Below are 22,798 nucleotides of genomic sequence, written 5' to 3' on the forward strand. Positions count from 1 at the left end.
GCTTCCACTTCCACTTCCATCATCCACATGGGCGTAGGGAGTATAGGGCGAGAGGGGTCAGCTGACCCTTCTCAAATTTTCATTCTAACTCTTGATTGGTTGAACTCTCCACAAAGATAGATATTAAATACTTTTTTTTTTTTGAAAGGAAGACGACAAACTATATTAAGTGAAAACTGAGGAGTACATGGAGCGATGCACAAAACATCGAAAGAACGCAATAAACATAACGAGATGCACAAACGCATCTGTAATGAAGAAAAAACAATAAAACATAATTAGATGCACAATCGCATCAAGAATAAAAGGTAACCAGGTAACCATGTGACTTAATGCCGTAAGGCATTGTTGCACTGCATATGTCACTGAAGCAGTGTAATTAGGAGAGTAACCGTAACTGTAACGGATGATAGGACCACCTAGGAGAGGCGATTCGCTCACCAAGCGATCGAAAGCGACCAAGGGTACCAATACCAGAACCTCGGATTTAGGCAGACGAACTCTTAAGAACCAGAACCAATACCATAACAATATGAGCAGCTGTTTCGGATCCAAAATCCGAATTAGGGAAACACCCGGGTCCCAAATGCGGATCCAAATCCGACCTGAATCCAAAATCAAGTTTGCCAAAGTAAACATAACCAACATCCAGGCCCAATTGAAACAGCCACAAAACCAAGCCCATACGAAAACACTCTGGGCACCCGAGCGGCTGGGCACCCTTCCTGAGCCACTCCTCCACGCCGCCGAGCCGCACAGCCGGGCCGCCGAGACAGACCGCCGCGCCTTCAGGGTAGCATGGTAGCGACTAACCCGAGAACACTGCAACCAGATGGCCTGATCGAGATGCCTCTCGCCGAACGAACCTGAACTCAGTGCCTTTATCCACCAGAGGTCAAATCGCCGCCGCCGGAGATGGTCTGATCGCCGTGACTCCAACCAACGTCGAAACCACACGGCATCAACCCTACTAGCCAGAGAGCATACCGGAAAAAGAGAGCCTGGATCCCAAATGCGATTTGGATCCATAGATCCGCAAAGGATTCTCCTTCTCGAACCTGCCGGAGGACGAGCAATATCATGCCAACCAGAAGGCGACCACAAAGCCCAGATCGAATCAATCTGAGGAGGAGTGAACGACCTCGCTTCAACACGGGTCGAGGACCTCGACTTTTGGAGAAGAGCAGAGAAAAAGGGGGAGACGGCCTGGACCGTGCTCGATAGCTGCGACACCAGGGGAAGTGCCGGAATTTTGCTCCATCGGAGATGGAGGAAGTTGCAGAGGCGCATACCCATGGCGGCGGTCTCTCTAGGGTTTTCACCAATTCTTAAAAGTTATTTAAAATTAATATAAGATTTAAGGATTCTAGATATTAAATACTTTAATGACCCTCCTAAGAAATGAAAAGAATACTTCTTCGGCTAATCATCTTCATCTTTGACCTAATTAAATACATTAATTATTTTCAGTTTTTATTATTTGATGCTTTCCTCTTTCAATTTCTATTAATGCAAATGGAATCACAATTAATATTCTTCAATAAATCAATCTAATTGCCAAACAAATCAGTATCATTCGTGATGTAATTTATTAAGGTATAAGGTAATTATGTAAAGATTTCAATTATGTGTTAGTAAACGATTTTTTTCAATGTAATAGCTTGTTTATATTTTGACCCTCCTAGATGAAATTTCTAGCTACGCCACTGATCATCCACTTCCATTTTCTGTACTGACCGAATCTGGTTGGCCGGAAATTGGATGCTCGAAAATTGGCGACTCTAATCCAGGGTTTGGGGCTCCAAGACAAAACCCCTTCTTCTTTCATGTTGCTGCCTCCATCAGCAAAGAGCCCTAGATTTGGAATCCCGAGCACACTTCCTCCTCCCAATGCACCGGCGAGGCATGGTCTTCGACCACCGTCTCGCCTCTGTGGCTCGGATATGCGGCAGGTTACGGCTGTTGGAGTCGTAGTCGTCGAATTGGGCCAGCTAAGCTGGACTTGATCGAGAACTCGCGAGAAATCCGAAAATGGAAGAGAGAGAGAGATTGGTGAGAGTGAGGGAGCGGTGGGCGGCCTCGTCCATAGTGGCGACTTTGACGCAGGAGAAGCGCTCGAGAGAGGAGAAGAAGGCAGAGGAGACGGAGGCGCTGATCGAGCCGGTGAGGATGACGAGGAAGGTGGCCGGTGATGTAGATTCAGGCGAAGGGAGGAGATGCCAGAGGCCGTCGGCGTCGACTTCTGGCCTGGAGTCGATGTGGGGAGAGAGAGAGATTGATAATGAGTGGCATAAAATGTAGTTTATTAATTAAGTTAAGGGTAAAGTTGTCATTTTAGGTTAAATTGGGTTAGGGTTAATTACATATAAGTGCATCTTTGAATGATTTTTTAGCCATAAGGCCACCAATTAATTTTTTTCCCTCATAAGGCCACTAGATTAAAAAGGATGTTATATTTTGGATATAAAAAACCAACATAGTTACATAAATGCCACTAGAGTAAAAAGTTAACAATCATTCTCTCTCTCCTCTCCGGCCGACCTCCGGCGACCACAAAAGCTACTGTCACTAACACCAAAAGCTAATGTGGCAAGCAACGAAAGCTACTCTGATGAGATTTCCGGCAACCTCTGGCGAGGTCACAAAAGCTACTATCACTAGCAACAAAAGCTACACTGGTGAGATTTCCAGCAATGTCACAAAAGCTACTATCACACGTCACAAAAGCTACTATCACAAACAAAAACTACGCTAGTGAGATTTTCAACGAGGTCACAAAAACTACTATCACCAGCAACAAAAGCTATTGTCACCAGCAACAAAAACTACTGTCACTAACAAAAGCTACGCTCTTCAAAATCAAAAGCTACTATCCCTACCAACAAAAGTTACTGTTACCAACACCAAAAGCTACTCTCACCAGAAACAAACACTACTGTCACCAACACCAGAAAAGTACTCTCACCAGTAACAAAAGCTACTCTAATCATCATCAAAAGTTACTCTCAATAACGCCAAAAGCAATAAACAAGCAGAACAAAAACTACTCCCAGATATTGAGAAAACTATTCTCAGAGACCAACAAAGCTATGGAAATGTAAATGATACAGGTAAAATAAAAAAGCTACTGCAATCGGAAAAAGAAAACAAATTCAATGATATAAAAAGTATGCAGGGTCCAACAATGATATAATTATGTAAAAAGCTACTTTCGTAGTTGTAAAACACCACTACCATACCATAGTTGTGAAAATCTATTACAATAGTTGTAGAAAGCTACTGTCAATGTGGTAATGCTAGTGTCATATTTCAAATGGCCACCATTGATATTTCTTCTTGTCAAGCTGTACCACTCTACGCTAACCTTAGGCGTTATTTTGCCACCTTCAGCACTAGACTTCCTTGCAACATTTATTGGTTGGTCGAATGATCTCTTGGTCAATGGAGCCTCCACTACCTAAATTGACATGATTTTCGTAATCTAGCACTACAAATGCAAAGGGAAAGAATTCAGGAACAGAGATACAACAAAATATTAATATTTGAAATGCAAACTAAAATCAGCAGCGTGCAATTGCACTGTAAATGTGGTACTCTTTATTAACTGGATAATCAAAAACAAGTAATCTAAAAAGCTACTGATATAGGTATGTAAACCTACTATGACACATGTACAAAACTACTTGACCAGTAATAAAATGCTACTGACAAAGAAATTTATTACACAAAATCATATGCTGGTTGTCCATGTTTTTCCATGTTGATAGTGCAACACAAATCTCAACCAAGAAATGCTGGAGATACAAAATCACAAACAAAAGTAAACTAAGTTTCATACAAAATTCTGATACAGTGCTAGCATTACACTAACATACATGCAATAGCATATAAGATAAGACAACAATCAATAAATAACAAATGGCAATAGCCAGAATGTCAATCTTTTTGCTTCCTCTGAGCCTAACAAGGAATGCATTGTAAGCTGCAAGACCTCAAAATGCATTTTTCATTTTTGATTTGATTCTAAGAACCCATAGCAGTGAATACTACTCATCGATCATAAACAAAAGTTCGATCCAAATATACTATGACCAATTTCTTCACAGTTTTCACTAGGCAATTAAAATCGAGGTTTTCAAAACAATTTGCAGCTACAAATTCAAATTCAAACGAAATGGAAAATGCGAATTACTTGGGAGACGACTGAGCCGAGGCCAATCCGAGACTTGGAGACAACGAAGCCGAGGCAAGGGAGCACGAGAACGTTAGGAACTTCGATGGCAGAACACCGAGAAACGCCGACAGCGCTCGGATCTACATCGAGAATGAGATCCGGAAGCACACGAACACCAAATTCAGAGGACGGCAACGTCGGCCTTGTTAGTGTCAGCGACCGGAGCTTGCTCGTAGACGTTGAGCATCTACACGCACTGGTGGAGCGACGTGAGCTTGTTGGCACCGTGGATCTTCGAGTCGCAGGTCAGACACAGGTAGCCGAGTCGATGAGGCAAAAGAAGGCCGCCGACAACAACTTGCCGGTTTGTAGGGCTTGGGGGAGAGGCCCGGCAAGAAATCTCAATGCCGAAGTACGAGCATGAGGTCGAAGTTCACAGAGAAACCAGAGGCCTCATTGCGAGCATTCGATTCCTGAGACGAGTAGAGAATCAGAGAGATCTGAGTTGGACTCCAATGAGGTAGCTCTGATCGGAGCTTCTTTGTCGTCGTTGTCATTGTCTTCAGTCGTGGCGGCGCCTTTTCAAGGTTTTGCAAGCTTAGATCGATTGGAATCTCACTAGATCGGAGGCGGTGGTCGCCGGAATAAGAGGGGGGGGGAAAGCCTCGTGCCGGTGGTTGCGGGAATCGGAAGCGGAGACCAAAGGCGTGAAAATCTGTGGTCGAGGAGAGAGAGAGAGACTGTGATCAGAGAGAGAGAGAGGGGTAAGTAGGCCTGTAAATGGATCGGGTTCGGATAGGATCGACCTAAATCCAAATCCGTTTACTAAAAAAAAAATTCGATCCAAACCCGCTCCGTTAACCCGGCGGATCATTGATACCTCGATCCAAATCAGTACCCGTCGGATTAACGGATACCCGATCCGCTAATCCGATCCGTTTATAATTTCAAATATTTTTAAATTTTAAATAGTAATATTAAATTTATATCATAATATCTCATAAGATATTAATAAAATATTAAAATAACATGATCTACATGAAGAGTATCACCAAAAATAAAATTACTTATTTTTGACAATAATTACAAAGACTGCCTCTTAGATTTCTGCAAAAAAGTAATATTAGAAATCTTTAATATTTTATATTTTATATTTTATATTTTTAAAAAATAATAATATATTAATAAAAAATAATATTTATTTATTACTAAAACGGGTCGGATCATTAACGGATCGGATCGACCTAAATCCAAATCCGATCCGTTTATTAAACGGGTTAACGGATTCAGATCATTAACGGATCAACGGATCAAAATGTTCGATCCAAACCCGTTTAATAGCTACGGATCTGGAGCGGGTCCGGATCAAAACCCGGTCCATTTACAGGTCTAGGGGTAAGGACGTAGGCTGATGAAATTAATTGGGTTTCTTAAGTGGGAGGGTAATTCATTCTTGTTCTTTAGGCCACTTAAATCATTCCTTATGTGTACAAAATAAATTAAGTGGCCTTATCACTAATTAAAGTTTCAAAAGATCACTTGTGTGTAATTTTTTAATTGGGTTAATGAGAATAAAAATCTGTTGCTGGGGTAAGTGAGATAATTTTAGCTCATTTTGGTGTTTTGGGTCAATGACCCTTTTACAAAATTAACTTCTCAAAACACAGTGGAAAGTTATCTCTGTTAATTAGAAATGTTCACACAAACAAAAGCAAAGTAACGAAAAAAATTATAAAAAAATTTAAGAGTCATTAGAAACTCGAAAAGTACTGTTTTACATTAATGTATATAATACATCAAGTAGACTAGTTCGATACAGAGATATATCGACTCTATAGCAATGCCATGAAGCCAGCTTACGAATGTATTGAATTAATTTATTAATGAATCGGTATATTAATATACCATAAAAGAAACTTATAAAGTCTTTTCTCTTTTGTTGATAAAATCGGACATTAGATAACTTTTTCTTGTTCTTTGGGCCAGTAAATTAAAATGCTAGCCCATCAAATCGGCCTAAATCTCAAAACCATAAAAGCATAAACAAGCCCTCTTTTTTTTTTTTTTTTTTTGTTTGGCGGAATAACAACAAGCCCTCTTTACATTCGCACAAAAAAAAAAAAAAAAAATTGTTTATTCACAAGTGGTCTGACCCAATAGTATTTGACCAAAGTCGCTTTGACTAAACTGCGCCAAGTTTTTATTTTTCTTATTTCCATTTTGAGTATTTTCTACAGTCCTAGTCTTCACTCTTCGACCCATTTCACCACTCTCATCAGTGACCCATGATCACTCTGCTTTAGTGCTTCATAAATTGTAAGCACCCAAATTTTTTTATTCTTGTTCATAGGAGTTTTATGATGGGTAAAACTGTTACTTTTCTCTTTTTATTTGATACCAATATTTCTGTTTTTTTTTTTTTCCATTTTATTTTCCAAGAATGAGTTTTTTGTGGTGAAGGCATGAAACTTTGATGTTTATACTTTGTGTTCTGCTTATATAAGTAGTCCCAGAAGCCATTATGAACTAGGGTTCTTGACATTTTCTTGTTCTGTACAGCAGTGAAAAATGAATACACATGTTATGTTGGATAATACTCTCAATCAGATTCTACGAGTTCTTAAACCCTCACTGGAAGATTGGGAAACACGACTGAGAATCCTTCATGAGTTACAAGGAGCTGTTGAATCTGTGGAGGGTTTAAGAGGTGAGCTGGGTTATACAAGTTCATGGTTCTAAGTTTTATTTATGCACCCATCTAATGTATACGTAGTCAAAAAGCCCTTTTGGTTTGATAACCTGGAGAAATCTGTCTGTTAATAAGAAAAAGAAAAGCACAAATCTGGTTTGATTTAAAGCTTTTGCTGATTTAGACAAACAATCACTAGGCTGTGACTGAGCACCAGATGGAACACATGGTTCACTATGTTTCTTCTGCGTTTCTGAACATGTACTTTTGTTCATACTACAAGCACGCTGAAGCAAATTTTAAGTTTTGGATGCTAACTGAAGCCTCAATTTTTTTTTTTGCTGTGTATTTGGTCATTTTAGTGTTGTATCATAAACTTTTGAGAAAGCTCTGGTGCTTATAGTACTGCATTCGTTCTTACTTATGCCATTTTGCTTGTTTAATCTTATATGACTTGTATAAATGATGGATAGTTTCCCATTGGTTTGTACAGAACTTTAGTGACTTTGTAGATTTATGACGTAATTGGCCTGAAACAGGTGCAACTGTGGAGCCATTTGGATCATTCGTGTCTAATCTGTATGCTTGCTGGGGAGACATGGATATTTCAATTGAGTTTTCCAAAGGCTCATATATTTCAGAGTATGGGAAAAAGCATAAAGAACAATTACTAGGAGTTGTGATGAGAGCTATGAGACAGAGAGGTTGGTTTGTTGTTTTTTCTTTCTCAAGTGCCTACATTATATTGTACTGAACATGTCATTGACTCCTATGATGGTCATTCTTTACACCACAATGGACATTGATCCTCCACTTTATTCTACATCGCACTTGAAAAGATACAGAGAAGTTAAGTTTACGGCATCTATGGAACCGATGATTGAAATTGCAAAACTAAGGAACGGTGTTGATTTTAATATAGGTGGATGGAAAAGTTTTAAATTTATACCCACTGCAAGAGTTCCCATATTAAAGGTCGAAAGTTATCTCCAAAACATCTCTTGCGATATATCAATCAATAATCTGAAGGGACAAATGAAATCCAAACTCTTGTTTTGTATTGGTGAGATAGATGGGCGCTTCCGAGATATGGTTTTACTGGTATGACAGTATTATTGCAGGTTAGAATTTACTTTTCTTTAAAAAAATGTTCATATATGATATAATACTCTTGCTGTTGTAGGTAAAGGAATGGGCAAAAGCACAAAATATGAATAATCCAAGACTCGGGTCTTTCAACTCGTACGCCCTCACTTTGCTTGTGGTCTTCCACTTTCAGGTGATTTCAATTCTTACTTCTAGTGTTGATGAGAAAGTACTTTGACTGTTCGGCTTCATTTTCATGACATCTAAGATAACTAATAAGGACATGGTTTGCCAGAAGTAGAGTAATCATAGTTTCTGTGAATCTGTAACCTTTTTGGGCTTTCCAATTGTATGCTATAGTTATGAACCGTCATATTTCATTCTGTTACCAGAGTTATAATGTTGTTTTCATTTTGTTTTGTGCAACTTTCTGGGCTTTCTGTGATGTCATGTTCATGCCAGGCTGAATCCTACCATTTTCCAAGCATTTTGTTATGTGTTTGATCTTCTTGACTTGTTTCAATGTCCTGTTCTTACTTACCTGCACTAGCAAAAAATATGATTCAATGTAGCATATGTTCCTGCCTTTCTGATTTTAGTTACCAATCTTTTCATTTTCTTTTTCAGACATGTACACCTGCGATTTTGCCACCTCTTAGAGATATATATCCAGGGAATCTCACGGATGATCTTCAAGGTACTTGTCATTTTTAGTTTTAAACAGATTACTGATTTAGTGTTTACTAATTGACCACTTATTGTTGGTGAAATATTGAATGTGAAGAAGTTGTTCTCGTTTTGAGGTCATTGTTTCCACAAAGGGGTTTTTCTTTGAAGGTGTTTCAGTATGAGAGGAGTCTTCACCGTTTGATGTCATAGTTGAAGTAGTACTGGTTATGATTCTGAAAAGTTGTAGTTTTGGATACCTCACATATTGCAAACAGAAACAATTCCCTTTAAAAAAATTCTTTGTTGGTGAGGAACCACATTATGAAATCAATGTCTCACCCAAGTTCAGATACTGTTTGGTTTGAATGTGCAAAAAGATACCTAAAATACGTCTAAAAAGATTTGTTGATCTGAACACTAAATTGACCAATTTAGATGACATATTGTGTGCTATGCTTCATGCAGGCTTGAGGGCTGATGCAGAAAAACGTATTGAAGAAACATGTGTTGATAACGTAACAAGGTTTAAGTCGGACAAATTTGGAGCAGAAAACAGAAGTTCATTGTCACAGCTTTTCATTTCATTCCTTGAGAAGGTAATTTCTAGCAAATAATTCAAACCATCTTCTTTCATCAGCCAATTTAAAGTGTTTGGCCAATTTAAGCCGTCTCATGAATTCCATGACATTGTTCTAGTTAGTGTTTTCACGTTGATGGTATTTTCATGAATGTTTGCAGTTTTCGGACCTTGTTCTGAAAACAAGAAAGTTGGGAATTTGCCCATATACCGGACAGTGGGAAGACATACCAAGCAATATGACATGGTTGCCCCAAACATATACCATAATGGTAATTCCATTTCTGTTTCTGTAAATGTATGTTTTGAGTTTCTGATGCCCTCTATTTCTTCATTGATAAAAATATGTTATTTACTCTCCCCTACTGATTTTTGTTACCGGAATTGGTGCATGGTAGATTGAAGATCCCTTTGATCAGCCAGAAAACTCTTCAAGGGCTGTTAGCATGGGAGAATTGACAAGGATATCTGAAGCTTTTAAGATGAGCAGCCACATACTCATGTCAGCTAATCAGAGTGACATTCTTGCCACACTAGTCCGACCCCTAACCTACCGTCTTGTGACAGGAACATCTCACTACCAGTTTGAGCATCGCCATGCAGCTTATCCACAACGTTTCATGACTGAGAGCCCACATTCAAGAACACCAAGGGGGAATTATGTTCCCAGGCAACCACGTCGTCCTCAGGTGCATAAGTGGGCACAGAAACCCTCACAAGTCCAGCCTCAATTTCAGAAGATGAAGCCAGAAAACCATCCTGTCAAGCCCACTTTTCAAGAGATGAAGCCAGAAAACCATCCCAACAGGTCCACCCCTGATAACCCAACTCTAGAGACATCTCAGGATTGTGCATGCGGAATGTGTATGCCTGGAGAGTACATTCAGTAGGCTCATTTCCAGGGTTCCATGATTCAATTCATATTCCTCGTCATTATGTACGTATATATCATGTAGGATTCAGGAACACGTTCAACAGTTTGTAGGCACGTTATGTTTAGATATCGGTTTGTCGGCCTTGTGGCATCAACATCTCTGAGATGGACTGGATATTGATTTTGATGGCCATGGACCCAAATGTGTGACCTGACCTGAACCTTAAATTTGAAGAAAGGGATCTACTCTTTGATAGTTTCTTTGTTTTTAAGTTACTTAGTGCACAAGGTCTTCGACTAAACCATGATATGTAAAGAAAAGAGAAGATGGCATGAAACACGTTGCAACTAAATCTAAGAACAGAGTAAAGCTAAATCTTTACAAAAAGTTTTCATTCTTCCCCAAAAATACATTGAACGAAACATATTGCGAATAAAGCCTTCATTATCGGTAAATCAAATAACGAGTATATAATTTCCATCGATCGTCCAAAGATGCCAACAAATAATCAAATACTATTTATCAATCGCATTGGTAATTTCTTTACAAAAAGTTTTGATTTTTCCCCAAAAATACACTGAACCTTTATTTTTCAGGGTTTTAAAAGATGAGCTTGTTGAAACATACTGCGAATGAATCTTCCATTATCAGTAAATCACCTAACGAGTATATAATCTCCATTGATTGTTCAAAGATGCCAACAAATAATTAAATATCACATTTATCAATCACATTGGTAATTTTGCGAAAGGAAAATTAAATTCACACTTCTAAAGTTGCAATCCACATTTCCTTTATTTTCTTAGAATGAAATTCACACTCCCAAGATTTTGTCTTTACAAAGAAAACATGGAGTGTGAATTGTAAATGAAAAATGTAAATTTCACTCCTCTTACAAAAATACTCACTCAATTAAGTAAATTTAACGTGAATATCCGGTGTTTCTATATACACTAACCATATAATATGGTTACTATTTTGGTTTAAAAAATGAATTCCCCAAGCCTCTTTTTTACTATACTTTTTTGGTAAAAAAAAAATAAAAAGAATTCCTCAGGCCTTTACTAATTATGTATTAGCCTCTATTTTCCAGAGTCGTACCAAGTACAAGTTTTGCGTCTCTCTTTCTAATTACCGAAAGAATCCAGAGAAATGTAAATTTCACTCCTTACAAAAATACTTGCTCAATTAAATAAGGGTCTTTCTAAATGTACCCAGCAAATTTCTATATAAACCCAGCAAACTAATTTTGTATGAAAAGACAGTTTTATCCTCATACGAAATGACTTTAAAAGCCATGATAAATTAAGATAATAACAAAAGAAACCATAAAATTTGAAACTCTTTTTTCTATCTGTACCCAACAGTTCACCCTTTTCACGTTGTTACGTTATTTCTTCTGGCAAAACTTTAAACTCAAATCTCAGATTTCATTATAATTGCTTCAAGGGTGTCTTCGATCGATCAATACCGAAACATATTAAAGATTCGGTAGTTACATATGATTTATAGTTTTCTTTTTGGAATGTATATCCTTTAAACGTAGGCACAACAGAGATTGAGAATTGAAATTTACCTACTCATAGACTCAAATTACATGGAAGAATATTTGTCGTCTGTTGTGTTTAGTGCTGCTCTGTTTGTGGGCAAGCACGTAAATATCTATGCCAGGAATACAGAGTATAACTAGAGCTTTTTTTGGGTTATCATTCTATGTTTGGATGGTGTTGGAATTGGAGGATATGCAGTTTACAAGTACAGAACCCGAGTATGTTTTCTTACACCCAAAATTCATCATCCATATACATATGTGAATGCAGTTAACTGTACAAGTCTTGAACAAAGACATTGGTAGTATTATTTATTTACTCCATCCCTTTGGGCTACATGGTGATCCTAAAAGAATTACCTCTGTGCAGAGATATGGACTCAGAAAATCGGGCAATCATGGCACAATACATGCCATTGGATAGTCAAGGAGAAATTCCCAATCATGTCTCTCGTGTTGATATCTAACATCAACGAAATCAATTAACATGATCCTCTGAGGTTGAGTCGGTCCTCTTAACTCGGGGTACAAGCTTGGCGCATCACTCATTGATGCAGAATGGATCATAAAATTAACTCAACCAAGGGAGATAATCAAGGTTTTGTTGGGTGTGAGTTTTGTTGGGTTTAATTAAACGTAAGGGTATTGTTGGAAAAGTTGTTGGGTGTAGTTACAGATTTTATAGTTTTACTGGGTGTAAAAAATTTGTTGGGTTTACATAGACATTTGCTGGGTACATTTAGAAAGACCCATTAAATAAATTCAACGTAAATAACCAGTATTGGGAGAGCTTCTAATGAGTTCGTATGGTTGCATGTAATATTATTCGTTCTCGTTTGAAAAAAAAAAAAAAAAAAAAACCTTTTTTGGTAAAAAAAATTAATTCCCAGGCCTCTATTTCACTATATATATATATACGTATTATTCAACCTCTGTTTCCCAGAGTCATGCCAAGTACAAGTTCTGGGTCTCCTCTCCCAATTACTGAAAAAGCCAGAGAGAGTCCACTCAACAACGCCATTCAAAGACACTGCGTGTTGACCTCGTCATCTTTTCCGTATTCACCAAACCCACTTCTTCTTCTTCTTCTTCTTCTAGGTAATGTCTACTCTTCGATTCGTCTTTCTAAGTTTTCTGCACTGCATCATCAAAACCCTGGAAAACGCGGGTGATTCTTTCTGTAATCGTGAAGTTTTAATTTTGTTTATTGGGTTTTGTGTTATTGCTTGATTTCGAATTGGGTTTATGATCCCAGTATCATGTTTGTAGGGTTTTTGATCAATTAAGGTAGCGGAGTTTGATCAAGCATGTAAAACTATCAGTCTTTGAATGTTAGAAACTTGCACTGTTGTTTTTGAGCAGGTTTCGGAGTGTTAGGTGCTCCATGTTGGAAAATTATGTTGTTTTGTTTCTGTTTATCTAAATTATGGATTCTCAGTCTATGAAGTTCTGTTTCGTATAGTTTGATATAAAAAATGTATGGCAGAGGTGTCTGATTGAAATGTGTAGTTTCGGTATACAGTTGTTTATCTGATGGAATGAATTTGATGTGGTAGCTGCATAGTGTACTGGATCGTACTATATTCAGTTTCTTGAATAATTATGGAAATCTATGCGTTGCTTTTGAATTCACACTCATCTTACTGAAGTTGGTGTAAGCTTTTCTTGCAGGACTTTACTGCTTCCATGTAGTATGGTGCTAAGATCCCTTTTGCACTAGGGTGTTGGCGCAACAGCAGGGATTAAGTGGCTCAAAGTAATATGGAGAATACTCTCAGGGAGATAATACGTGTGCTTGAACCCTTGCCCACGGATCGAGAAACACGATGCCAAATTCTTCGGGAGTTACAAGGAGCTGTTGAGTCTGTAGAAAGCTTAAGAGGTGATTTATCTATGTTTTGGTCCAGCCACTTTGTTTAATTAGTCATTTGTCTTCTCTAAACATGGGATAATTTTTTCCCTTCAGTTTATAGATTTGACTCACTCTTCAAATTTATGACATAATTGGCATAAAACCAGGTGCAACTGTGGAGCCATTTGGATCATTTGTCTCAGAACTCTTTACTCGCTGGGGAGACTTGGATGTTTCAATTGAGTTCTCAAAAGGCGCATATATTTCTTCTTATGGAAGAAAGCACACACAAGATGTACTAAAAGATTTAATGAAGGCTATGAGACAGAGAGGTAGATTTATTGTTTATTCTTTTTCAAGTGCTTTAAATCTTGAGAAGATCCTTCCTCTTCTAATAAAAAAGACTGGGATAATAATTTGGGGTTTCAGTATCTTCACCTATCTGTGGTCTATGAGGCTGATCATAAATAACCGTTAGTATACTGAACATGTCATTGACTCATGGTTAATCATTTTTTCATATGTTTACTTAAATTACATATGCAAATGGCCTACTTTTAATTCTATAAACTTGTATTCCATAAGCTTCCACACTATGAAAATGTATGTCTTTTTGTTTGATTTTGCTTAGTTACAAAATTTCCACATTTCACTTCCTAAGGAACATTGATTGATTTTCAGGTGGATGGAACAGGTATCAGTTCATACCTAATGCAAGAGTTCCCATTCTGATGGTCAAAAGTAATCTTGGAAACATCTCCTGTGATATTTCAGTCAATAACCTGAAAGGCCAAATGAAATCAAAACTCTTTTTATGGATGAATGATATAGATCCACGCTTTCGTGATATGGTTTTACTGGTAGGTTGCAATTGCAAGTTAAATGTACTTTTCAACTGAAAAGTGTTCTTACATGATATATTCCTGTTGCCTTTGAAGGTGAAGGAATGGGCAAAAGCACACAATATCAATAATTCAAAATCTGGGACTTTCAATTCATACTCTCTGAGTTTGCTCGTGATCTTCCATTTTCAGGTGATTTTAAATCTTCATTTCTGGTATTGACCACAAAGTAGTTGGAGTCTGAAGGGGTTCTTTGGGTTTCAGCTGCAATTTAGCATCATCTAGCATAGTTGATATGGGACCTGGTTTGCTAGAAGTAGTGTAGTAACGTTTTTTCTAACCCTTCTGTGCTTTTCTCATCGTTTGCTAGACTTTACAAAGTGTCACTTTTATTCCTTTCCCAGATTCATACCGCTTGGTTCATAATTTTCTTTTTTGTGATTTTTCTACATTGGTGTTATGTGTTGTTGATACCATGCTGCATCTTACTAGAGTCTGAGTTTCTCGTTTTATATCTATTGGTCTTCTTGATCTCATTTCAAATCCTGTTCTTGCTCCATACAGTAACAACATATATGATTCAGTTTTCTGTAGTATATGTTCCTGATTTTAATTTAATATTCGTTAAAAAAAAATTTCAGACATGTACACCTGCAATTCTGCCTCCTCTTCAAGACATATATACAGAAACTCTCACGGATGATCTTAAAGGTACTTTTCTGCCTTACCTTAAACAGAGACCTCATTTTGCCACTAACTGTTGGTAAAAATTGAATAATTTTTTTTTCTTTTAGAATAGTTTCTGAAATTGATTTTTCTTTGAAGATATGGTACTGGTTCTTTGTTTGAAATAATGGAGTTTAAGTTAGCTCTACACAGCATCAAAGCAAAGGAACTCCCTTTTACGAAGCAAAGATATGAGGAAGAAAACTATAGTTTCAATCTTTCAATTGCCAAGTGTCCTTTTATTTTTTAAAATATTGGATCTAGAGTTTTCTTTTTTCAACTCGAGAGCATGTTAATTGCTTGAGCGGTGATATGTAATGGTAATTGGCAGCTTATTGGCCCATAAGGAGAAGTAAAATCAGTTTCACTGTCATGGTTCCTGTGAAATAATGTGAGTTTTGTATGCCCCAAGTGATATTTTGTTTTTCCTCTCTTTTTCTCTTTTTTTGGTCATGAAGAGGAGATTCTCGAGTTGACTAATATTTACTTCTCTTTAGTTTATATTATTACTCCACTGTGTCGTTTCATGAGAGGTATTCTAAAAGGTTTTTAAATCATACCTTCAGCGAACTAGTGTTTGTTTATTGAGGAAAAAAAAAGGTTCAATAGTGCTTCTGGTAAGGATTTGTTTGAATGTACAAAATTCTACCTAAAGTACATCGGAGAACAATTTGTTGATCTGAACATATTTACTGACTAGATTAGACAAGAAATATTTGATTGTGCTATGTTTCTTGCAGGCTTGAGGGATGATGCAGAAAGACGTATTGAAAAAAGTTGTGTTGAGAACATGAGAAGATTTAAACTAAACAAATTGAGAGCTCGGAATAAAAGTTCTTTGTTTGAGCTTTTTATTTCATTCCTTGGGAAGGTATTTTGACTATTTTCTGCCTTCCTGAATAATTTGAGTTGAATATGTTTCTGACCAGAGAGTTGCCTATCATGAATCCCCACCAAAGTTTGCCTTGCTTATTCATTTGGGTTTCTGGTTAGGTACCTTTGTTAATTTGATTATGGTCATTCTGTAAATTTGCAGTTCTCTGACCTTGGTTCGAAGGCTGCGGAGTTGGGAATTTGCACATATTCTGGAAAATGGGAAAGAATTGAAAGCAATATGGGATGGTTGCCCAAAACCTATTGTATATTGGTAATTCTATGCTTTCTCTACATATGTTAAATATTTTGATTCTCTCCCCCATTTGTTTGGAGTTTGAATAGCTGTCATCACCACTGATTTTGTGAACGGAATTGGGCATGGTAGGTTGAAGATCCTTTTGATCGGCCAGAAAATACTGCAAGAGGTGTCAGCCAAAAAGCATTGAAAAGGATCTCTGAAGTTTTTGAGATGAGTCGTGACAGGCTAATCGCAGCTCGTTACAATGCCTCCTTAGCCATTGAGAGTTCCCTTCTTGCCACACTAGTCCGACCACATACGCTACATCTTATTAGCAACCCAGGTTACAATATTAAGCACCACCAAACAACTCATCCACAATATCTCAGGGCTGAGAGCTCACATTCACGAACCCCAAGACATTATAACGGTCCCCGGAAACCAAATGGTAAGGTACGAGAGTTGGTGCCCCCAAGGGATTATAATGGCCCCCCAAAACCAAGTGGTCCTTCTGGACGGGAGTTGGTAGACTCATCCCCACAAGTACATCAACAACTACGAAAGATGGTGCACTCATCCTCACAAGTACAGCCACAAATACAGAAGCTGGTGCAGTCACCGTCACAAGTACAACCGCATATACGAAAGTCTGTGCCCTCAACCTCACGAGTACAATCACCACTTCAGAAAGTGAAGACAGAGAAGGCACCAATGCTACAGGCGTATCAGGAATGGAGACCAAAGAAACCAGGAATGCAGACCATCTGATAGATAGTTGTGATGTGACTTCTGGTGTTAAATCAAGTTTCACTGCGTGGTTTTGATTGAGAAGGTCAAAATGTAGAGAACCTTTCCAGTTTGCCATGTGTATTGGTTATCATTTTTGGGGAGTGAAGGTTTTGTCAAAATGATTTCAATGTTTTGGTCATTCTCCTCCACAGATGATGCCATTTATTTAAACTTTAAAGTAATCAATTACCCTTTTCAGGGAGAAGTTTCCATTTCAACTAGTTATTGTGAAAACAAGAGGAGTCTGATCTCTGTGTCGAACGAATTTCTGACATTTCTTTTGGTCAGGAGAACAAGTTTCTGATCTACCTGAATATTCTTGGTCTGATCTACCTGAATAGAGCGTGATAGTTTTCATGTTCAGAAAGATGTCGATCCTGTGTATATTCATTATTCAATGGAAATGACAGGAAGAGGAAAATGGCAGCATCCATACCTTCATAGAACCTCATAAATAATAAACAAATGAAATCGAATTGATATTGGATTGCCAATATGTACATCATACATAAAACAATTGAACTCTTTAATCTAATTCTAGTTCAAAGCTATTCTATTTCACAAGGAAAACAAGGGATGTTTCTCTTTAGTGGGGAACCAACTCAAATCTGCATAATCTTTACTGAGGTCTGGGACTATCTTAAAGGGGATCCAATCTGTGCTACACAATTAAACGAATCTCTCTTTATCTCTCTCTGACAAATTACACTAGCACCAATTATTACTGGTGTCAAGCATTTTTATCAAATTTTTGCTCAATTTTCCTTCACAGAGATGAGCAGTATAAATCGCTATGGGTCTTCAAATCCAAATGCTTCAACTATGCAAGAGGCGTTTTTCAGCCATGAAGAGCCTATAACTTGCATGAGGACCCTCAGATGTGTCTCGCAAATTAACTTTCCAGCCCATGGCATTTCCAATCGCTTGAAGCTCATCCATGACCGCAAGAGCATCACGGATGTATACACGTCCACCTGGTCTTAGCATACGGTCCATCTCAAGCATGATTGTTGACATATTGCACCTGTGATTATGAAACATGAAGTCTTATTTCTGTTTGTTAGAAAAGAACGAAAAGAGATATTAAAGCACCGGTTTATAGCCAATATTAAATCATGGTGTGAATACCTTAACCCCAACCACTGAAACTGCAAGAAAGAAGGCATCGAATATGATTCTCAGAAGACAATAATTCTACATTCCCCTTTCCCTTTTAAGTCAAATGGTTAACTGCTCAACCAAAGATGAAACTTTCATCCTTTTCTTTTGGCATGTAGTATGATTCCTACAACCAGAATAGTGATGGACACCTACTTTGTTATTAGGGCCAACAGTTATACTTCCAAATTTGTTACCGGACACCTACTTTTTCTAAAATACTTTGGTTTCTAATTAACTGCACCACTACTAATATTCTTAATCTTACTTCTGGTGCAATGTAAACCCTCATTGCAGCAAACTACTGTTCACTTTCATCTAAGGGACTAAAAGACGGAATAGTGACTAAGGGACTAAAAGACGGAATAGTGATGGACTGATGGGAAACCAGAATAGATAAAACATAAAGCAATTAAAGTTTTCTACTTGGAGAAAGAGGGGTATACCTTTTCTTCTCAATAGAGAAGAGGCCAGCTGCATGTAATAAATCATAGGTTCTTGGGTATGTATCAAATGGCTCACACCTGATAGACATAATGAAAATTAGTTACTTCTAATTAAATGCATATTGTTACAAGAATCGGTCAAATCATGCTTAGAACTTATTGTAACAGTTGATTTTGTCATTATTTGTTGAACATTTGAATATATCTCTAGTGGTATTTTTCGGTACAATAGAAGTAGTGCAGACTTTTATAATCAGACAATCTATCACAGTGTCTCCAAGCAAAGAAAAACATATTAACAAATCAACCAGCTAGACATAGAGAGCTGTTTGTAACATACCAGTCATGCATAACTCCAATAAATCCACGGTCATATATAACAGGCAAGGTGTTGGGGCCGCTAACAGGAACCACATTCATAACCCAGGAATTTAAGTTATGTTCCATTAGTGCCACTGCAAATCTGCCAACCAGTTCATAGACTGTAAGCAATGAGAAAATTTAAGAAAAATAAATTAGAAAAGGTTGATCAGTAGAATATGAGATGAATATCATACCCTCCAAAGCCAGCTCTCATATCCATTACATTTCTTAATCTTAACTTCTTCCATTTAAAAGCACGGACATAGCCTTCAATTATTTCATGCCAATATTTAGATTCTGCCTTGAAGAGCTCCTTTCTGGATATATAGGCATCAAACTGTATGCTCTGAAGCCTATCAGGGGGAGTTTGCATGCGGTCTGGCCATGTTGTGACATTTGCTCCATAACCATTTTCAGGGAGTCTTGTTATGCATGCCTTCAGATCAACATACCTGCATCATCATACAAAGAATACCAAAAACTGAGACCCTCACAACAAGAAGAAGAAAGTCAAGTACATCTGGACTAAAAGTTCTTTTAAACAATATTTTGAGATTTGAAATTTGATTAATATCTGAGTTTGATGAACAAGAAATTTGACATACCAATAATATTTTACTTTAATGCGATTATCAAATCATTAGTAAGAGAATAGCTGGAGAGGAAATATTACCAAACTTTGTCCGGGTCATCACTTGAGTCGCATAATGGAGGTTTGGTTTCAGCATCCCGACCTAGATAGCAGCTGTTGTTAACTGGCTTCTGCCATACGGCAACATACCCATCCTTTTTCACAAACTCCCAGCAAAGACGGGTCGTGAGGTTAAGCATCTCTGGCCCAGAATAAATGAGAAAAAATATAAGAAATGTTATTGTTGTCAGGTAAGAAATTTCAAGTGCAATGAAGACGGTTATATTGCTCATTTGTTGGTTAAAATCGGTCTTCAGGAGCAATAAAGTTAAACAAATAGGAATCCCAGTCAAAAGAAAACTGTAGGTTACAGCTTGGTGGATAGAGAATTGATTTAGAAGTGGAAAGACAAAAAGTTATATTGTTCTCAAGAAATTGCGTATAAAGAGGGCAACCAATATAAAACAAAAACCTCGCTAAATAAAAATGCAATAAACAAATTATCAGAAGAAGTTCAACAAACAATTCAAACCAAAAAGTATATAGTAGAATAGTGATACCTTGCCACTGCTCCTCTAGGACTTCTTCATGCTTATAAACTGGCTGTGCTGCCCAAACAAAGTATCCTCCTGCCCGGAGCATCCTATTAACCTCAAGTAGCAATATCCCATCTTCATCACAAAGAAGAGAAAGAGGGTAAAGATAAACCAGAATCAGAAGATATCCGCCAAGTTAACAACTCCTTAACAATAAACAATATAACAAAGATCAAAACACTGCTTCAAACCCTGAGATTTTGATAGTAAAGGAAGAAGGTGAACTTCTTGAGGTTACTATAAGTCAAGTTTGTGAGCACATCAGTTTAGGAGTAAGTTGTTCATTACATTTGAAGATTTTTTATTTATTTTTTAATTTTTATTTTTTTTATTTTTTTATACCAACAGGCATATTTATGGAAGGATTGAGAAAATTGCAATGCTACTAATATTACTTGCATACTGTCTAACGAGCACTCTCATGCTAGATCAACTGTTCTAAACTTGTCATTTCCTCAGGTATGATAAACTGCGGGAAAAAAAAAAAAAAAAACTGTACAACAAAAATGGCATACCGTCACGAGTCCAATTAATCCTGCATCGTGAGCAATGGATCAAGTCAAATGCCTGACTTGGGTACAATAAGCGGCGAGTAGCAAATGCTGCTACCATTGCAGGCACTCCACGCTCAAGAGCAAATTGTATCTGATTCTCATGGACATCTTTCGGAGCAATTGACATAGTGATGACATTCCGTTGCAGCAGGTATGCACCAAAACTTGCAACACCACATCCAACATCCAATGCAACTCGAATATGGTGACCAAATGTGATGTCAGGGATCATCTACACCATTAGAATTTGACCATCAGAGAAAAAAGAAACAAGAAACAATAACTCACTGTCCTAACTATCCACTTCAAATTCCCATTTCTTTCAACTTTAAACAATTCTAACCTTAGAAATATGATCCAAGTACTCATTTGCCCCATGTATAAACTGTGTCCCACCTCCCGGAAACTTAAACTTATTCTTTTCTCGTGTAATCCAGTTCTGACCCCCTTTATCCTCAACCAGACGAGTATGAGGTACATTGTAGAACCAAACCTGCAACAATAAATAATCACAATCATACACTGCATAGTAATAGCGAAAACGAACAACCTTCCTAGCGAAAATGTTCTTTATACTTGTGTACTATATAAAGTTATAAACTTGAGCAACCTGCATTTACATCCATACTTGAACTAAGGTTTAATCTAGTACCTCATCGCGGCTCTTCGGCCATGGAATGGGGCTCTTGTAATTCTTGGGCGGCGGAACCAAGCAATTCAAACCCTTGCCGGAATCCGGACAATGCCGCTCAAAGCGCTCGCCTTTATCGGTGGATTTGAGCCTCCTAACGGCCACCACATTATCCAAACACGGTATGTACTCGCTCATACCGTTACGACAAAGCTCAAACCTTTTCACACTGAACCTACCCGACCCGCTCCCGCCACTCTCCGCCGCCGCCGTCCCATTCTGGCCGCCCCAATTCTCCACCACCTCATCGGGATCGAACTCGCCGACCTCGAAATCGTCGGCCATGGTCCCGTTCTCGTCCACGATCCCGAACCGCTGGATCACGTCCGACGGCGGCGGCGCGGGGGGCGGAGGAGAGGGAGTCGGCGGCGGAGGAGGAGGAGGAGAAGGCAGCGGCGGCGGGGCTAGGGTTTCGTTGAGGAGGGCGGAGAGGTTGAAGGGCTTGTTGAGATTGGGGGAAATGGAGACCGTGGCGGAAGGAGGAGATCGGCGCGTGGCGGCGGCGGTGGTGAAGGAGAGGAGCTGCTGGGCCCCACCGGTCCAGTTCTTGCCCAAGTAGAAGAAGGTGACGGAGATCATGATAAACCCCCAGATTTTGATGATCAATGGGATCCTCAACCAATCGCCATTCCCGAAAAATCCCATCTTTGATTCAGTGCGTGATGATTTTAACCCTCAGGATCGAAAACCATGAACAAAACGCAGCGTTTTGATGGCAATGTGGGTTGTGTGTTTGGGACTGTGAGTGTGAGAGTGAGAGTGAGGATGATAGAACAAACCCACCTAATCTCCTTCCTAAGCGGCCCCACTCCTCATTATCAGATGTATTGCACAAGAGACAGAGCTAGAATATATCCACAGTGGACCTTGACCACGCGTCAGCTTCTCCTCTTATTTCTCCTTTTGTTTGTATCTGGATTCAACCCCTTTAAGCTTGCAAGCTGTAACCTGAGATTGGCAGGAATGAATTATGAATTGAATCTATTTTCTTTCTTTTATGCTTTCTAATCGTTGCTCCTATCAGAGGACGAGGAGGAGAGGTGTAAGACTGTGGTTGGGATTTTTGGCTGAGCAGAGACAGAGCTGGCAAATCAGACAGAGGCGGTTGACTCATGTCTAACGTCACCCGCGGAGGGATAGAGTCGTGAGTGGCGAGAGCGAGAGAGGGAGACACGTGGCGAGGGGTTGAATCCACTTGGCAATGTCGGTGACGGAGAGGAACGTTTACCACATGACCACATCTGGGTTTGTGTGGGGAGTTTCTTTCTAAAATAAGAAGCTCCTTGTTGAATCTGGCCGGTCGTTCATACTTCATAGGATATGGACGTTTTAGATTTTTTTTATTTTTATTTTTATTTTTATAATAGCTTGCTAAGAGCAATTGGATACGATGTCTTTAAAATAGTTGAATGATATT

At 38.4% G+C, this 22,798-nt stretch overlaps 3 protein-coding genes across 11 annotated transcripts; 2 read left to right on the top strand and 1 right to left on the bottom strand.

Annotated features, from left to right (window-relative positions):
- The first annotated feature begins 6,379 nt into the window (after nucleotides 1-6,379).
- On the top strand, nucleotides 6,380-10,328 carry LOC133715454 (protein HESO1-like). 5 transcript variants are annotated; one of them, XM_062141957.1, is made up of 9 exons: nucleotides 6,380-6,490; nucleotides 6,734-6,881; nucleotides 7,403-7,567; nucleotides 7,786-7,964; nucleotides 8,047-8,142; nucleotides 8,577-8,646; nucleotides 9,084-9,214; nucleotides 9,357-9,467; nucleotides 9,594-10,328. In XM_062141957.1, exons 2-9 carry the CDS (start codon nucleotides 6,743-6,745, stop codon nucleotides 10,083-10,085), a joined length of 1,383 nt encoding a protein of 460 aa, XP_061997941.1. In that variant the 5' UTR covers nucleotides 6,380-6,490; nucleotides 6,734-6,742; the 3' UTR covers nucleotides 10,086-10,328. The 5 variants fall into 5 exon arrangements, with proteins under 5 accessions (XP_061997941.1, XP_061997943.1, XP_061997944.1 ...); XM_062141959.1 differs by having other exon boundaries at nucleotides 6,399-6,490; nucleotides 6,737-6,881; XM_062141960.1 differs by lacking the exon at nucleotides 6,380-6,490 and adding an exon at nucleotides 6,510-6,538.
- Nucleotides 10,329-12,541: 2,213 nt separating this feature from the next.
- LOC133713609 (protein HESO1-like) lies at nucleotides 12,542-17,160 on the top strand. Of its 5 annotated transcripts, none has more exons than XM_062139644.1 (9): nucleotides 12,542-12,717; nucleotides 13,279-13,501; nucleotides 13,639-13,803; nucleotides 14,153-14,331; nucleotides 14,410-14,505; nucleotides 14,955-15,024; nucleotides 15,780-15,910; nucleotides 16,076-16,186; nucleotides 16,301-17,160. In XM_062139644.1, exons 2-9 carry the CDS (start codon nucleotides 13,381-13,383, stop codon nucleotides 16,919-16,921), a joined length of 1,494 nt encoding a protein of 497 aa, XP_061995628.1. In that variant the 5' UTR covers nucleotides 12,542-12,717; nucleotides 13,279-13,380; the 3' UTR covers nucleotides 16,922-17,160. The 5 variants fall into 5 exon arrangements, with proteins under 5 accessions (XP_061995628.1, XP_061995625.1, XP_061995626.1 ...); XM_062139641.1 differs by having other exon boundaries at nucleotides 13,291-13,501; XM_062139642.1 differs by having other exon boundaries at nucleotides 12,542-12,712; nucleotides 13,289-13,501.
- Nucleotides 17,161-17,397: 237 nt separating this feature from the next.
- On the bottom strand, nucleotides 17,398-22,423 carry LOC133713608 (probable methyltransferase PMT11). Its single transcript, XM_062139640.1, has 9 exons — nucleotides 21,343-22,423; nucleotides 21,034-21,183; nucleotides 20,652-20,922; nucleotides 20,101-20,211; nucleotides 19,583-19,742; nucleotides 19,104-19,361; nucleotides 18,887-19,009; nucleotides 18,547-18,624; nucleotides 17,398-17,966 (listed from the first exon to the last, which is right to left on the bottom strand). The coding sequence occupies exons 1-9, from the start codon at nucleotides 22,024-22,026 to the stop codon at nucleotides 17,759-17,761; spliced, it is 2,043 nt and encodes a 680-aa protein (XP_061995624.1). The 5' UTR covers nucleotides 22,027-22,423; the 3' UTR covers nucleotides 17,398-17,758.
- Between the last annotated feature and the right edge of the window lie 375 nt (nucleotides 22,424-22,798).

Source organism: Rosa rugosa, chromosome 6, assembly GCF_958449725.1.
Source record: "Rosa rugosa chromosome 6, drRosRugo1.1, whole genome shotgun sequence".
Taxonomy (NCBI): Eukaryota; Viridiplantae; Streptophyta; class Magnoliopsida; order Rosales; family Rosaceae; genus Rosa; species Rosa rugosa.

Bases quoted from the DNA above. Each gene is read 5' to 3' on its own strand.
- LOC133715454 (XM_062141957.1), top strand. From the start codon at position 6,743: ATGAATACACATGTTATGTTGGATAATACTCTCAATCAGATTCTACGA. The intron at 6,882-7,402 runs GTGAGCTGGGTT...GGCCTGAAACAG, and splicing joins ATCTGTGGAGGGTTTAAGAG to GTGCAACTGTGGAGCCATTT. The intron at 9,215-9,356 runs GTAATTTCTAGC...GAATGTTTGCAG, and splicing joins TCATTTCATTCCTTGAGAAG to TTTTCGGACCTTGTTCTGAA.
- LOC133713609 (XM_062139644.1), top strand. From the start codon at position 13,381: ATGGAGAATACTCTCAGGGAGATAATACGTGTGCTTGAACCCTTGCCC. The intron at 15,911-16,075 runs GTATTTTGACTA...GTAAATTTGCAG, and splicing joins TTATTTCATTCCTTGGGAAG to TTCTCTGACCTTGGTTCGAA. The intron at 16,187-16,300 runs GTAATTCTATGC...TGGGCATGGTAG, and splicing joins CCAAAACCTATTGTATATTG to GTTGAAGATCCTTTTGATCG.
- LOC133713608 (XM_062139640.1), bottom strand. From the start codon at position 22,026: ATGGGATTTTTCGGGAATGGCGATTGGTTGAGGATCCCATTGATCATC. The intron at 20,923-21,033 runs GTTAGAATTGTT...CTAATGGTGTAG, and splicing joins ACTTGGATCATATTTCTAAG to ATGATCCCTGACATCACATT. The intron at 19,743-20,100 runs GTATCACTATTC...ATTCTGGGCCAG, and splicing joins CCTAGAGGAGCAGTGGCAAG to AGATGCTTAACCTCACGACC.